This window comes from Thermobia domestica, chromosome 9, assembly GCF_964235325.1.
Source record: "Thermobia domestica chromosome 9, izTheDome1.hap1.1, whole genome shotgun sequence".
Classification (NCBI taxonomy): Eukaryota; Metazoa; Arthropoda; class Insecta; order Zygentoma; family Lepismatidae; genus Thermobia; species Thermobia domestica.
Window position 1 is genome coordinate 200,218,094 of NC_137462.1, and position 16,519 is coordinate 200,234,612.

At 36.7% G+C, this 16,519-nt stretch overlaps 1 protein-coding gene and 1 pseudogene across 1 annotated transcript; one reads left to right on the forward strand and one right to left on the reverse strand.

The window, feature by feature from the left end:
• The first annotated feature begins 1,801 nt into the window (after positions 1-1,801).
• Positions 1,802-2,299, forward strand: LOC145661124 (histone-lysine N-methyltransferase SETMAR-like). The gene has a single exon (XM_081726574.1). It carries the CDS (start codon positions 1,802-1,804, stop codon positions 2,297-2,299), a length of 498 nt encoding a protein of 165 aa, XP_081582700.1.
• A 1,341-nt stretch (positions 2,300-3,640) lies between these two features.
• Positions 3,641-5,638, reverse strand: LOC145660530 (tubulin beta-4B chain pseudogene; annotated as a pseudogene).
• Between the last annotated feature and the right edge of the window lie 10,881 nt (positions 5,639-16,519).

Below are 16,519 nucleotides of genomic sequence, written 5' to 3' on the forward strand. Positions count from 1 at the left end.
ACTGCATCAAGTTCTACGTATACATATGTTAGACCTTAATAAAGACAGTTAAATTGTTGTCTTTTTAAAACAACTTACACTTATTAGCGCTAGAATAGGGTGACTCATTTTTTGCTTCACTGTACAACAACTATAGGCTTTTCCAAGAAGATACCACAATATAACTAAAGTTAATTGTTAAAAAGAAAAAAATTGGAAATATCGACCTTGGGATTTTCAGCTTCATTCAGTAATAGACTATCTTTCGTATGACTCACGTCCAAATCTGATGGTTCCAAAGGAATTTGTTCCTATAGGACAATATCTTCAATTTCGTCTTTTTTCAGTCCTTTTGACATCTAGGTATATGTGAATAAAAGAAAAACCTAATTAAAGAGCGGTATATATTTTCGTAGGTGGCTTTCATGGAAAAGTAAACTGTTGAACGGAAGGCTGTAGAAGATTGATTTCAGTGCATATCGGATTCATAGAGGGAGCAAAATCATCTGGGTCAAAGCGGGATTGATTTCTAACTGAGCTGTTACACTATACGAGTACGGTTTCACACAATAGAGGTGATTAAAACACCGAGATAGGGGAACGAAATTCCTCCATCCCCCAGGATTTCGCACCCTGGTTCCTTTACAAAAAGAATGATTAACGGCACGTATTAAGATATGTTATACTGTGGAGCTCTATGGAAATACTTATAAAATATTTTTTTCTGAAGACTGACGAATTTTCTGGTTTCCGTGTGCTTCTATGCAAGACTGAACCTAGCTTCGTGCTTCAGATTCATTCTGGAATTATTATGATCTTCTAGTCTGATTAAAATTTGAAGGGAAGTCCGGACCCTCAGGACCTCCATGGCGACGCCACTGACTGGGCCCTTAGCATCCCCATCCCAAGATTACGTAATATTTCTAATCTATTATTTTCTTAACATAATCAAAAGCAAATATCGTACGTAACATACCGCGTATGACAAACAAATCAGCAATATAGCAAATTATCGTTATAATAAGGATGTTGCACGGTGATGCAAATTACACATCCCTGCAAACCGGTAACACCAAGCCTATATTAACCACTGCACTAGATCCTCACTCTTAAAATAACACGCTAAAGCACTACTCACCAGGAGCGTACGCAGGGGGTGGATACTGGGGGCCGGACCTCCACGAAATCCCGACTTTTTTGTAAATGTAGTCTACTTTCTAGGGCAATTTTTGAAATTTTCATATAATTTAGCCTCAAATTGTATTTGGACCCCTCAAAACGCTTTAGACCCCTCCCGAAATAAATTCCTGCGTACCTCCCTGCTACTCACACTAGGACAACTGATCTATGTTAAAATTTATTTGCTTTAACACTATCATATTTTGCTGGGTAAAATCAACCTTGTTATATATTTGATAGATATATACCAGGGATGGATCCAGGACGGACTTCTGGAGGGGGCGCTGGGTTGTAATACTGCTACTTAGTGCTACATTTAAGAGCTCCAAACTTTGGGATGGATTTTATTTATACGAGGTTGGAACTTAAATAGTGGCAACACTGCTGTGGAGACATTATGCAATGAAATGTACTAGTGCGCTGATAGCGCACGTTGTTGACGTACCTACCTAACCTCCGAGCAAATAGACTCGCCCGTCCCACGTCACCGTCAGACGCACAAGCGAGGGAGGCACAGTCACTTGTGAGCGAGCGGTCTAATGTAAAGGTGTCACTGTTTTCGAAACAGGAACAACGGAGTTGGATCAAAAATGAAAGTGCCAGAGGTCGTACAGCACGACAGTGTCATCAAGGGCTTCAAGAGATGTGTGGGAAATCGGTATTGCCGTACAGAACAGTGGCACGGTGGGTAAGGGCCTTCAACGAAGGTCGGCAAACTGTGGCAGACATGCATCAGGCAGATCGTCCTAGCATCTCTGAAGAAGACGTGCAAGTTGTTGCCGCGTTAGTGGACAGTGATCGACGCCTGACGATTCGTGAGCTCGCACACGAAACCGGATTAGCGCATACGATGGTGCTTCGCATCTTGAAGGAACGCCTGGGCATGCGCAAAATTGCATCACGATGGGTTCCACATGAGTTGACGGAAATGCAGAAATGGATGCACTACGACACTGGTCAGACGCACTTGGAGTCCTATGAGCGTGAAGGCGAGGCTTTCTTACGCCGTATCGTAACACTGGATGAGACATGGGCGGGATCTTACGAGCCAACACTGAAACGCCAATCCAACGAATGGTGTCATTATGGGTCGCCGCGAAAGTCGAAAGTGCGTCAGAGTCCCAGTGTGGGAAAGTTATAGTGATTCTCGTGTACGACTGTGATGGTGTTATCCTAACGCATTACGTTCCTCCAGGGTAGACCGTCAATGCCCTAATTCGGTTTCGTGGGCGAGCTTACGAATCGTCAGGCGTCGATCACTGTCCACTAACGCGGCAACAGCTTGCACGTCTTCTTCAGAGACGCTAGGACAACCTGCCCGATGCATGTCTGCCATAGTTGTCGACCTTCGTTGAAAGCTTTTACCCATCGTTCCACTGTTCTGTACGGCAATACCGATTCCCCACACACCTCTTGAAGCCCTTGATGACACTGTCGTGCTGTACGAACTCTGGCACATTCAATCTTAATCCAACTCCGTTGTTCCTGTTTCGAAAACATAGTGACACCTTTACGTTAGACCGCTCGCTCACAAGTGACTGTGCTTCCCTCGCTTGTGCGTCTGACGGTGATGTGAGACGGGCGAGTCTACTTACTCGGAGTTTAGGTAGGTATGTCAACAATGTGCGCTATCAGCGCCACTACTAAATTTCGTTGTATAGTGTCTCCACAACAGTGTGTCCACTATTTAAGTCCCAACCCTCGAATATAAAATAAGAAAGTTTCCTCTTCTCAGGGGGTGGGGATCACCCTGATCGCCCCTGGTATATACTTAGCTTCTCTCTATTTCCATCTGTACGTAATTCTATCAAACACTAAAACTATAACGTTAATAGTCGTTGTATATCTGGATTTAGAACCGTCTCTGGATGGATCAAGTTTGGCTGTTTATCATAGAATCGCCATAAAAAGAAAGAATTATATCCTTCAGTAAAAACAATAAGTTTACTACGTCTAATTCATTTTGGTATTACATAAAGATGATAAACCAATGTTTTGTAAGACATTTCTGCAGCTGGACTGCCAGTAAGTCCATTCACTCTGGGATATCACTATCATTAATACGAAAAAGTACAAATTGGCGCAAGTAATTTATTTACGATGGATGTAGAATTCTCACATACTTGTTTGGGTCCACGATTTACATTCGCCCTAGATCATGGAAATCGACAGGAAGGTCATGTCTGGTTATATGTAAACCAGATATCATGCTGAACAATATAGTAGAGCTAAACATTCGTTAAGTACTGCTACGTCGACAGAAAATGTTCAACTTAAGAGAACGGCGATTTACGTATTACCAGTAATTTCGATAAGTGTTGTACTACTAATAATATGAGTTTTTGTTATAATATGAGCAGAATCTATTAACTACTTGTATTTCACGTCACTTTTATCACTGCAGAATATATTTAGCTGCATTTACACTATTCGTATAGCTTATTAAACTACAAAAATAAATAAAAGTTTTGCAATTGTTTCATAAAATATATCTTTATTTTAAATACGTATGAGAGAATTAAAAAAATAACTTAATTATTCAAAAATAACAGTATCAATTATATTATAAGACTATAAAATATTCCATTAAAATATATATATCCCTTATCTTGTTGCAATAAATTATTTTAAAAGTAGTAATAATAAGTAAAACAATATAATTAGATATACTATAAAACAAACCTCATTGCAATAAAACATAAATATTTTACGTATTTTAACCCTCAATCCCAATTTGTTTTCATATATTCGATATGATACAAAATAATAATTATATGTATAAAAAAGTAAAATATAAAGAGCTAACAGTATCATACTAAGGCAATTGCAAGTTTGTTTTCTAACATATATCTGCCTGATTGCATTGAAGGATGCCCTAGTAATTACCCGCCTAACTTAATATTAACTTTAATACCAAGAAAGCTAATATTTAAAGGATGTTATAACTTAGTTATGTCTAAAATTACGAAGTGTTTATCTAAATAAATCTTCTTGTGCTGTTCTTACATATAACGGTACTATCCTTCTTCTTCCTCTTCAGCTTCTCCTTCCTCTTCTAACGTCATCTCCTGCTTCTGCATAATTTCTGATACCAGATCATTTAAATCTTGGTCAGCTTCTGTGAACTCCATCTCATCCATTCCTTCTCCCGTATACCAATGTAGAAAGGCCTTCCTCCTAAACATTGCCCTAAACTGCTCTTCCACTCGTTTGAAACAGTCGACAATACATGTGTTGTTTGCTATCAAAGTTCCTGCTATCTTCAAACCTCGTGGTGGGATATCACAAATAGCTACTTTCATATTATTCGGTATCCACTCGACGAAATAACTGCTATTCTTTGTTTTAATATTCAGCATCTGTTCGTCCACTTCCTTAGTGGACATTCGACCTCGAAAATATACACCAGCTGTAATATACTTCCCATGACGAGGATCACAAGCAGCCATCATATTCTTGGCGTCAAACAGTTGTTGTACTACTTCCGGAACTGTTATAGCACGGTATTGTTGACTTCCTCGAGATGTAAGTGGGGCGAATCCTGGAATGAAGAAGTGCAAACGTGGTTCTGGAACCATATTTACCGCCAATTTTCGAAGATCAGAATTCAGCTGACCTGGAAATCTTAGACAAGTTGTGGCGCCTGACATTGTAGCAGAAATCAAATGGTTCAAATCTCCATAAGTCGGTGTGGTGAGTTTCAGTGTTCTAAAACATATATCATACAAGGCTTCGTTGTCAATACAAAATGAATAATCTACACCTGTGACCAGTAAGTGGATTGAAAGTGTGGCATTGTATGGTTCCACCACAGTATCTGATACTTTTGGAGAAGGAACAATACAGAAATTGCATTTTATTCTGTCTGGATATTCTTCACCAAGTTTATTAAGAATTTGTGTTCCCAAACCAGCACCTGTTCCACCACCAAGGGAATGAACCAATTGGAATCCTTGAAGACAATCGCATGACTCAGCTTCTTTCCTCGTAACATCAAGAACAGAATCAAGTATTTCCATACCCTCTGTATAATGTCCTTTAGCCCAGTTGTTACCAGCTCCACTTTGCCCAAATACGAAGTTGTCAGGTCGAAAAACTTGTCCAAATGGTCCACTTCTAATGGAATCCATAGTTCCTGGTTCTAAATCAATTAATACAGCCCTAGGGACATATTTTCCACCCGTTGCTTCGGTAAAGTACACATTGATTCTTTCTAGTTGTAAATCAGAATCACCATGATATGTACCTGTTGGATCAATTCCATGTTCATCACATATAACTTCCCAAAACTTTCCTCCAACGTTATTTCCACACTGACCAGCTTGGAGATGACATATTTCCCTCATTTTTGTTTAGATGTATTAGATGTGCGCTCGTTTTATCAAGGATAAGAACTAGAAGAGATTATACACTTCTTGCAATCGTGAAATTCTGCTGTTGAATAAAAAGTCGTAGCAACGAGTCAACAAACAGACGAGCAACGTACAATATATTTACATTGATAGGCAAAATACACGCAGTCTTCTTCTTCTTCTTTGGAACCATAGTACGCTTTTATCAAGGATGTTACAAAATAGAGTATCTGCCCTTACAACAAAATCTTGAAGCTATACGTCACAGTTTCGCCACCCCTACTCTTCCCAGTTCATCCAATAAGATTGCAATGTTTTGAGCCAACATTCATGGCGGAAACGAAAGTAGCCAATCAGACGATGGCTGAAACGAGAGTAGCCGTGCCGATGCTCGGTTGTTTTTTAGTTTCATTGATTTAATAGGATGAAGATACATATGAGCAAATCCTTTATTTTATAACATCTTTGGGTTTTATGTACTGATACGGATGTTAGTAAAGTCACCTATATCCGAGTAGTCGTTATATGTGAGTATCTGTGCGAAGACAGATTGACGAAATATAACACACAGAAACTTCAGGACTTAAAGTCAAAGTAAATAGGATACTATCGTATTTTAGGGGAACACACATTCATGGAATATTAACTTCTCTTAGTACCAAATGAGCTCATGCTGCCTTAGAAAGTGTTTCTAAAGAGAGGAGTTGCATTACTGGGTGCAGATTGACTTCAGGAGTGCTGAGTATAAAACATGAACTCTCTTAAGAACACCAACTAAAAAGCACAAATCCCATCAAACTGAATCAGAAATGGAACGCAGCAGGTGCACCCGCGCGATAGGCAAGAGCGCCGATCCTGGGGGGTCTAGAGGGTCCGGGCCCCCGCATTGTATTTATGAATATACAATATTAGGCAGAATTTGAATGCAATTTGTCTTAAAACCCTCATATATGTGCCTTTTGCATCTGAATTTACAGAGAAATCGGCGACCTTGGCGATAGGGTGGGATGCGTCTATAGGAAACAAGCGCATCAGCGACAGTAGGTATACGCATAAACAAGGATAGTGGTAAAACACTTCATATTTCATGAAAACATATGCCTTACGTGTAATATAGCTTTGCGACACTTCTGTGATCACTTTGTATACTGCCTTGACAAGCACTTCACTTCATTATGTCTTTCTTATGGAATACTACGTGGTAAAAACAAACAAACAAACAAACAAAAAACACTTTGCATTTCTTATTTTTATGTTATTATAAATGTGAGAGGTAAAATCCTGATATACATTGATTACTTATACAATTCTATTGGGAAATAAAGTAACATGTTTCTTCCGTATATTTTACAAGCTTATGTTTCTCTAAAATAGAATAGCACTCAGTGGCGGATCTAACCTCGAACTGGGGAACCTAGGTTCCCCAGGTTTTGAGTGACAAATATAATTGAAGCTATTATTTATATATTTTTGAAAGTTTATAGTAAAATCAAAATGTACCTATCATCGCAGGGGAGGATCCAGGGGGCGATCGCCCCCTAAGAAGAGGAAACTTTCCTATTATATATCTCTTAAAAGTAGCTTTTTAAGTAGCAGTATTACAACTCACAGCTCCCCTGAAGTCCGTCCTGGATCCGCCCCTGTATCATAATGTGGGTTCTGTCTGCCCTTCCCACATTTTACTTTCTAGATCCGCCTCTGATAGCACTGTGAATAGATCAAAACTTTCCAATTTGGTTGTCGCAAAACTTTTATTATAAATTGATAATAAAACAAATGAGAATCTTGTCACAAAGCAATTTTGAAATTCTTTCTCTAACGGACTGATTGAGATATAAATTTCTACAATTTTGTAGGAATAAAATCCATTGTTGACACTAGCTTGTCTTTGTTATTAATGCTGTGCATTGACTCTATCGGTTTACGTTTTAACTCTCCGTATCTTGACATCTCAGCGGGTAATACACTGCATGATTGTCAAGTTAATAGAGTAGTAAGGTTGGGCCATTTCGGAAACTAGACCTTGATTAGCTGGTGATATTACGTCACCATAGGAGCAAAGCGAAAGAAATCCACAGCCACCGTTCAGACGATGTATGGCGTTTGCAGAAGAAACAATGATATTAATTGCTGCGTAAATTTTCTTTTCGATTAATTGTGTTGGGTTTCATTTTAGTTGATGAAATTTTCTTCTTTAGGCTGAAGTTGATTTCAGAAACGTCATTTCAGATTTTGCTTGGGGGGGAAACCCCTTCATATAAGTAAAATTTCGCGTATTTCACTTATTTACTACTATTTTATTGATAAAATCTATAGAAATCTCAAACTCAGGGGGGGGCAATTGCCCCTCCCTGCCCCCTCTAAATGACGCCCCTGGTTTATTTTTGAACGTTATTGTTCCTATTCATGTATTTCATGTAATGAACATCCTAGTTCTTACAGCAACTTAATAGTTCATGCGTATTATTTCATGTATTTTATAGGTATTTTTCACTTAGTTTTGCGATGATTTTATTTGTACCTGTTTTTGCTGAACATTATCTTCCTGACATTTAAGTAGACTATACTTTATAGCATTACAAGCATATGAATATTATGAAGCAGTGTTTCTTTCAGACATTTTTTTGGGGGGCACTAGCTCCCGGAGTTCTGGGACGCCCATGGGGAGACCGAAATAATAGGTCTATAATATAATAATAAATAGAATAATAGCAGCAGTGGCCCTCGGAATACTAAGTGTGCCCCCCTCCCCCCGAAACATGTTTTTTTCTGAAAGAAAGACTGTTATGAAGCGCCTTTTACCATTGAGACGCTTTATACGGCTCTGCAGCTCCAATCCTTAGGCCCTATATATTTGTCACTCATTTCTATAATCGAACATGTAAGTTAGGGTAGGGATCTTCAATTATATGTGTTTCATTGTCATATAAACAAGCAAATAAAGTATATTCAAATTCTAGGGAGGAGAAAAGGGAAAGATCAGTTCCCGTAGTCCCCCCAGTATTTTCACCCATTAAGACCACCACGTAACACAGAAACTATGCCTAACTGTCAGAGGCATTATCTAATTGGGAGATAATATATCTCTGTAGTACCCACTAATGCGACGTATTTTCTTGCTCCACATCAAGCAAGATATGGAAACCTTTCCACTGATTTTGTAAGGACCTGATTTCGTTACAGTTTGTTTTCAGTAATTTTATTTGTTAATTTTATTTAATTATTGCCTGAATTATTCAAATGGTGTTATAATTTTTCAATGTTAAATAATTAATTTTCTTAATGTTTCTAGTGTGCCGATATTTTCTCTATCTGCACCACATAATGAGAGTTGGACTGTATAGACTATGCATTTAATACCAATTTTTTTTTTTTCTTTTTAACCCGAGAAAGCCCATGCTAATTTTACCCTTAAAAGGCCCAAGGGGTGCCTCTGAGATTCCCTGCTGCCTGCATATACAAGTTACCTGAACCCACCGTGATAAAATTTGTATTTTCTGTCATTAATAGTCTCGGGTACCTTGGGCTGTCTCGGGTTCAACTTTCATCAATAAGATTTCTTAAAATATTTTTGTATCAGCATAATTACCGTTGTTTATTTTGATTATTTAGTGCACATAAGATTGGAAAAGAATAATTAATTTTGCTTTGGTCATTTTTTGTTAAACTATCTTGGAGCTAAGATTATTTTGTATTATTAGTTGACATATATAGTGAAATGATCAGCTTTAGTTAAGTTTCTTGGGCTCATTCCCCTTGATGAACTAGAAATTGTAAATTCCTTGGGCAAACATGCTCAACTGAACAATAGAATTCCAATTTATGGTTGATAGATACTCAAACTGATAAACTGTGTGCCATACAATAGTAAGCATGCTTGAGCACGGCTTGAGTATCATAATAAATGATCTAAAGATTTCGAGATCTGGTTTACTTGTATTTAAATATTCGAATGTTAAAAGAATAACATCGATTACTGTCAGTTGTTCAACATCTCTCTTCTTGTGAATAAAGTCTATCACCTCAATAATATATCCGTACCTGTGTCTTCGATTCGATGCCTTGCCCTACTGCAACGTAGCTGCAGATGCGTGGTAGTGTGACAGGAACTCGAGGAACGATATTGTAACAACGTTCCCGTTTTAATGGTAGAGTTGGAACATGTCAATTTGATATGGTGGAACAGATAATGGAAGATGAAACGTTGAAGTGGTCATTCCTTCGACACTAAATAATTCACGTTTTGTAAAAATGGGAGATATAGTGACTCAGTGGCATAGTTGTCACTTCTAGTGCGAAGGGTCCCGGGTTTGATAACAGGCTACATAAGCTTGTGATGTGATTGTTTTGAGTTTAGCGTTCCTTTCAGCAGCGAGGCTATTTGAGACATGGACCTAGAGCTTAAAGTAGGATCCGAAACACATAAGCTACCTCTGGGAATCGAATTCGGGTTTCCCACGCCAAAGACGCGTACGCTGACGCTTAGCCACGAGGGAGCTCTCATATAAGCTTGTGGTAGATAACATGGTGTAAGTTTTCTCTTGGCGTTTTCCGGTTTTCTTTCACTTTTTCATTCCATCATTCACTATTATTCATTTTTAGTAATTATCCGTTACCTTAAGCCTATATATAGTATTGCGAATTTGACTACATGATTTGCATTATAAAAATAATAACATATTGTAGTTACTGTTGTTTCACTTAAATTGTCCTGTATACAGTAAACATCGATCCAGGATTAATAGAAAATGAAAGAAGTACCAAAATATTCGTTTCACAAGGTGTGTAGTAAAATCAATTTGTTTCTCGAATATTCCAGTACTAATAATTTATTTACAAGTCTAGAAATTCTTCAACTAATACATGCAGGAGGTAAGTTTGAGTAATACAGTATATTTGGAAACATTTTCTTATCTGTATATGTTATGTGTTTACAAATTGTTTTCCTTCCTGCCATTTTTTCCGCTCGAAAAACTATCCTGCCATTTTTTCCTCCTGCCATTTTTACAGTGATTCGTATACGTGACACTTAAGGGTGTTACGTTCACAAAAAGACCTTATAGGTGTTATATCACACCTGAAAAGGGTACTTTGCGGTGTTTCATTACACCATATGATTTACAGTGTACCCATTGCGGGAATCTCATGATATCCATCTATTTCTACAATAGTAGAATCCATTTCTTGCATATAGTGGATACAATAACTTGCTTAAAAGTGAATGTAAAACAAAATTTGGTCAGTTCATTCATATTACAAATATCGAAGCCGATTCGTCATACTGTTTCAAAATAGAAGACATTTGAAATTTTTAAAACTTCATAGCTCCCTTAATTTTGGGTCATAAAAAAATGATTTCTAATTTTGGTTAAAATAAGCTTCGGCAGTTGTTAAAAAAGTTAATGAATATTTTACATGACTTAATAATGTGCGTCACTAAGAATGAACGGGGCATTCCCGCACTAGTGAAATCACACCATGCTCAGGTATCCCATTAGCTTTCAATTTTAATTGTATTTCAATATACAGGTTTTGTTACATTTGTATTTTTTCTGGTATTTCAACATGCAGCTATCATTAGTTTCATATCGTACCTCTTTTATTTAAATTGATTTTTAAACAACTCTGTGCCTGTTGAAAATGTTTAGTAGACCTATTTTCTGTTGTTCTTAGCAATATGTATAAAAATATGCCTATCAGAACAAAATTCAAAATAATGTTTAAAATATTTTGTAGTATTAGATTCTAATTATATTTATCTCTTCGCCACCGCCATGAAACTCTCTCGCAACCTCCAGGTTGAGAAACCCTGCTATAGTCGTAACAAGTCCGGCTCCGGCCAAGCGTCATTTGAGAACTAACAGTTGAAGCTGTGCAGAAAGGTTTGGAATTCTGAGAAGTATCGGAAAGATATTGCAGCGTGAAGATGAGTAAACTTCCCGCAAAACTCAGCTAAATTTTATGATTTTAATACCATGAAGGCGCAAATGTGTATTGGCCCGTGAAGAAATTTGTGCTGTTTATAGGCAGAAGATGATTCATTCACTTTCGTTCTGGAACTGTCGATGTTCAAGATGCTCCTCGAAGTGGATGACCAATCAGAGAAAAAGTAGACGATATTCTGGAATTTGGCCAAGACTGGCATTTTTAAACAATCATACACTGCCAATGACATAAACATTCATCACCAAACATCCATCACCATTTAGAGAAAGCTGACTACAAAAGATTAACAAGTTTAGTTATATGTAATCCATCTTACTTTATTGATTATGTGTTTCAAGCATATTTTAGGATAATTTTTTACGGGCTTTGCAGGAATTCTTTGCTTCATTAAGACTTCCAAACTATGCTATGCATAAGTGTCGGAAATTTTATAGAAAGGTTTTTTCCGTCCATCCATCTGTCGACAGGTATCAGAGATTGTAAAAGATAGCGAGATGCGGTTCAGCATCCCAAGGATAGGTTCAATCTAATCCGCTAACTATATTAAAAAAGAAAATGCTTCAAATAAGCAATTTCTCGTTTCAACATTTATCGCCATACAACGGAAATGGTAACAGATAGCTAGATGCGGTTTACTTGTAAACGTTTCAGCGTCTCAAGACCACACATCATGACTAACCACAGCACTTTACTAGAAACAGAAGTCTCATATAGCCTCGCTGCTGAAAAGGACGTTAAACTCAAAATCAACTCAACTCATTCTTCCAGGGGGGCGCGGTGGTTGTGGTAGAGCGTTCACCTCCGGTGCTTGGGGTCCCTGGTTCGATCCCAGCTCGCGCCGTGTGGACTTTGTGGTGAATAAACACCGTGCTCGTGGGTTTTCTCGGGGTTCTCCCGGTTCCTCCAACTTTCTTCATTCCACCATTTTAAAAGTAAGTTTAGTCACCTTAAATAGCTATAACACTTTCGATATAGTAATTAACCATTACCTGGTTCCATTTATATATAGATAAAGACAAATTATTATTTCTGATACTAGTTTTTAATGCTTTAAACACATATAATCTTGACTTATTATTCAGCACATATGTTACCTCGTAACCATAGCAATTATATATAAAAAATGACAATTGAAAACAACATACACATCTTAAATATCACAAACACAAAATTACTCACAAAATTCGCCTCTGATTCCCTTTCCTGCAAACAGGCACAGGTAAATTTTACAATATACAACGTTATCGTTGTAAATGGGGCCCGAATGCGGACTTCCGTAGTAGTTTGACTACAAAGGAAAGAACCCTGGAAAACTTTAAGACACTTACTTTTTGAACAGCCCCTGTATAAGTACCATCGTTCTAATATAAACATAGTTTAAATATAAATATAATACAATACATTTTTAAAATGATTTCTTGATATGAAATACAAATTAACAAATCTTCAGTGAATAATTTGGAAAGAAACTTTGCAACAAATCCACAGAGAACAAATTCAAACGAAATCATTGTTAAAACAAATGCTCATCCCCTAATGAGCAAAAAAATTTTTTTTTTTTTAATAATTATGGAAGAATTTTTATAAAAGATATGGTACATTAACATTAAATAAGACACATAATTCTAAGATATATCAAATTGAAAACACAATAACAAAAGGACACAACGTAAAATACAATGAATTAAATTATATATTTATATATCCACAAAACACTTCATTTTTCTCCTTTTAAAGAAAGAATTCCTTTGTTAATTGGTCTCAATATTTGCATGCGTCATGACCTCAGAAGGAATTAAAGTTCGAACTAAGTCCAACCACCGTTTTCTAGTCTTCTCAGTAGGTTTCCACAACTTAATTTCATCGATGTTACGTAATCCTAAAGTTTTGCCTGTCTTTATATCCATAAGTTCAAATACTTTAGGACTAAATTGTTTAGTACATAAATAAAGTCCGGCATACAACTCACAAAACTTGTATATACTCGTTAATGCGGCGTCGCTTTGAGGATGTAACCGTACAAATTAACAATTCCTCAAAGTTATAAAAGGAAATTGTAACAAAACTATAAGGCATAAATTCAATAATATTTGCAGTTAACTACCATAAATTAACTTCGTCAATATTCCGTAAATAATGAGTTTTACTCATAATCAAAATATTTCATAATTACATAATGTTTTTCGACAGAAGAACATATCAACCATAAACGTAAGCAAAGGTCAATTTAATACAAATCCATCGGACGCCCTTTTGGATAGTTCAAGTTATACGCTCGAAAGGCTCACTTAAACAACATTGTATTCCACAATCTATAGTATTTCCATAACGATTAGGCTCAGTTACAGTATTTGGATTTCTATTTACAAAACTCCTCCCATCTGCAAATCGATTTTGCGAAAATCTGCAATAATTGTTATTTCTGTTGAAATTTCTGTTGCCATTTCTAAAGTTTCTAGTTCTATTTCTGCAACTAGATTGTGCCTGATTACCGGTACCATTATAGTTATTCCCTCTATTATTAGAACCAGTTATGTTAGAATGATTCTCAGGTTGCACATTTATATTACTAACAGAAGCGTACTGAATTGGATTACACCTAGAATTAACCTGACCCTTATCCTGGATTCTATTATTATTATTATTATGAATTATTGACTGACTTTCATAGCTTTGAACAACCATGATCAAATGATTGAAGCTAATACACTGTACAGTCATTAACAATTGTTGTAACCTGTATGGCAGCAAAATTCGGATGGATGCAATAATACGGGATTCAGGATAAGTGGGATTTAGAGATCTTAGCTCATTGTATGTTGATACCACAAACTCGGTAATACTTCCATGGAGTTTTGGACTGTAGGATTTAGTTCTTAAAATGGCATCTCTGTTTGCAATCATGAAATCGTTCTCATAATTTGACAGTAAAGCATTTTTGAAGTCAGAATATGAGTACAAACTGCTCCTAATAGCTTTATACCAAGTTAGACAAGGCGGTAGCAGCACATGTGGCAACAATTTTAGATATTGGGACTCGTCTATACCTATCAGCCCACATTCATCTTCAAACTTTTCTAGAAACGATCTAGCAGTGATATCCTCTGGTACTCCACTAAATCTAGTAAGAGACTTAACCTCACTAAATCTTATGCGTTTATCTGTATTAATTTTCATACGTCTGTTAAAATTACGTCGGGATGACTGTCTCCCTCTTCTTTCTGTATCTATACTTTCCTCTTCACCGCTTGATGACGTGTTGATTTTCACTACTCTGCTATGGGGACGATTACGTCGAGATGAAAAGGCAGAGCGTACTTCGTTCCCATGTCCATATCCATCCTCTTGTGATATATCCTCAGGGATACCTTTCTCTTTCAGCAAATTGACCTCTTCCTGTAACCGCTTAATATGGTTCTCATGCACGCATACTGAGGATTCTAAATCATTTACTGACCCTTGAAATTCATTAACCTTTTGTTCTATTTCTTCCAATTTTCCATCGTATCGCTCAAATCTGGTGATAATGCATTGATTCATGTGAGCAAGTTCACTTTGAACGGCTTTCCATTTGTTTTCATGAGATATTCCTATTTGTTCAAATTTCGCCTCGAAATCTTGGGTTTGTTGGTTGATCTTTTTCTCAAGATCTTCCTGAAGCTCCTTAATTTGTTGACTTTGTTCTTCCTGTAGTTCCCTAATTTGGTGAGTGTGCTGAGTCTGACCTTCCTTCATTTGTTGGCTTAATTGTTTCAACATATCCATAACTTGATTGATAGTTACAGATTGCAACATGGTTTCTTCTGTGCTAGTCATAGATTTATCAGTATTCTGTACGTTGGCCATATTTACCTTTCGTTCTATCTTTCTTCCACTACGTAAACACGTATATTGTATATTCATAAGTCCCTTTAAATAAACTTAAAACCCCGTCTTTACTGATCTTCAAGACTGTACAGGGTCCCGGGTTACGTTGCACCATATAAAAGTAAGTTTAGTCACCTTAAATAGCTATAACACTTTCGATATAGTAATTAACCATTACCTGGTTCCATTTATATATAGATAAAGACAAATTATTATTTCTGATACTAGTTTTTAATGCTTTAAATACATATAATCTTGACTTATTATTCAGCACATATGTTACCTCGTAACCATAGCAATTATATATAAAAAATGACAATTGAAAACAACATACACATCTTAAATATCACAAACACAAAATTACTCACAAAATTCGCCTCTGATTCCCTTTCCTGCAAACAGGCACAGGTAAATTTTACAATATACAACGTTATCGTTGTAATTTCACTCATCTCTCATCATCACCGTCTCCTTTGGCCTAACCGGCGTAACCGTGGGACGTAAAACTTAGTGATTTCATTTCATTTCAACTCATTCTTCCGGTTTCAATACTCATTTCCGTAGATCAAAAAGAGTAAATGCTATCAAGATACGTTTTTTTTTGGGGGGGGGCAATCGATTCAGTGTCCTAAGAATAGGTTCCATCTTCTTTATGAACCTTTTATTCAAACCAGGAGTGATTCAAATTAGCTAATTCGCGTTTCAAAGATTATCGCCATAGAACGAAATAGGTAACAGAGAGCAAGAAGCTGTTTTTTTTTTTTTAAAAAAACTATTCAGTGTTTCAAGCCAAGGTATCATGATTATCTACAATACTCTACCGAAACCAGAAGTGGTTAAAATTTACTAGTACTTTCAGTTTCAATACTAGCTTCACCATTTATCACCATAGAACAGAAACGGTAACAGCGAGAAACTGTTTCTTTTTTAAACAATTCAGCGTCTCAAGATAACATATCATGATTATCCAAAACACTCTAACTGTAAACAAAATTGGTTCAAATGTCCAGTTTCTATAGAAAAATACTGATTTCCCTAGAGCAAAAGTGGTAAAAGCTACCAAAATACTTTTTTTTTTTTTTTTTTTTTTTTTTTACAATCGGTTCAGTGTTACAAGAATAGGTGTTATCTCCTCGGTTGAAGCTTTATTCAAACCGAAAGTGATTAAATGAGCCATTTTCGATTTCCAAGATTTA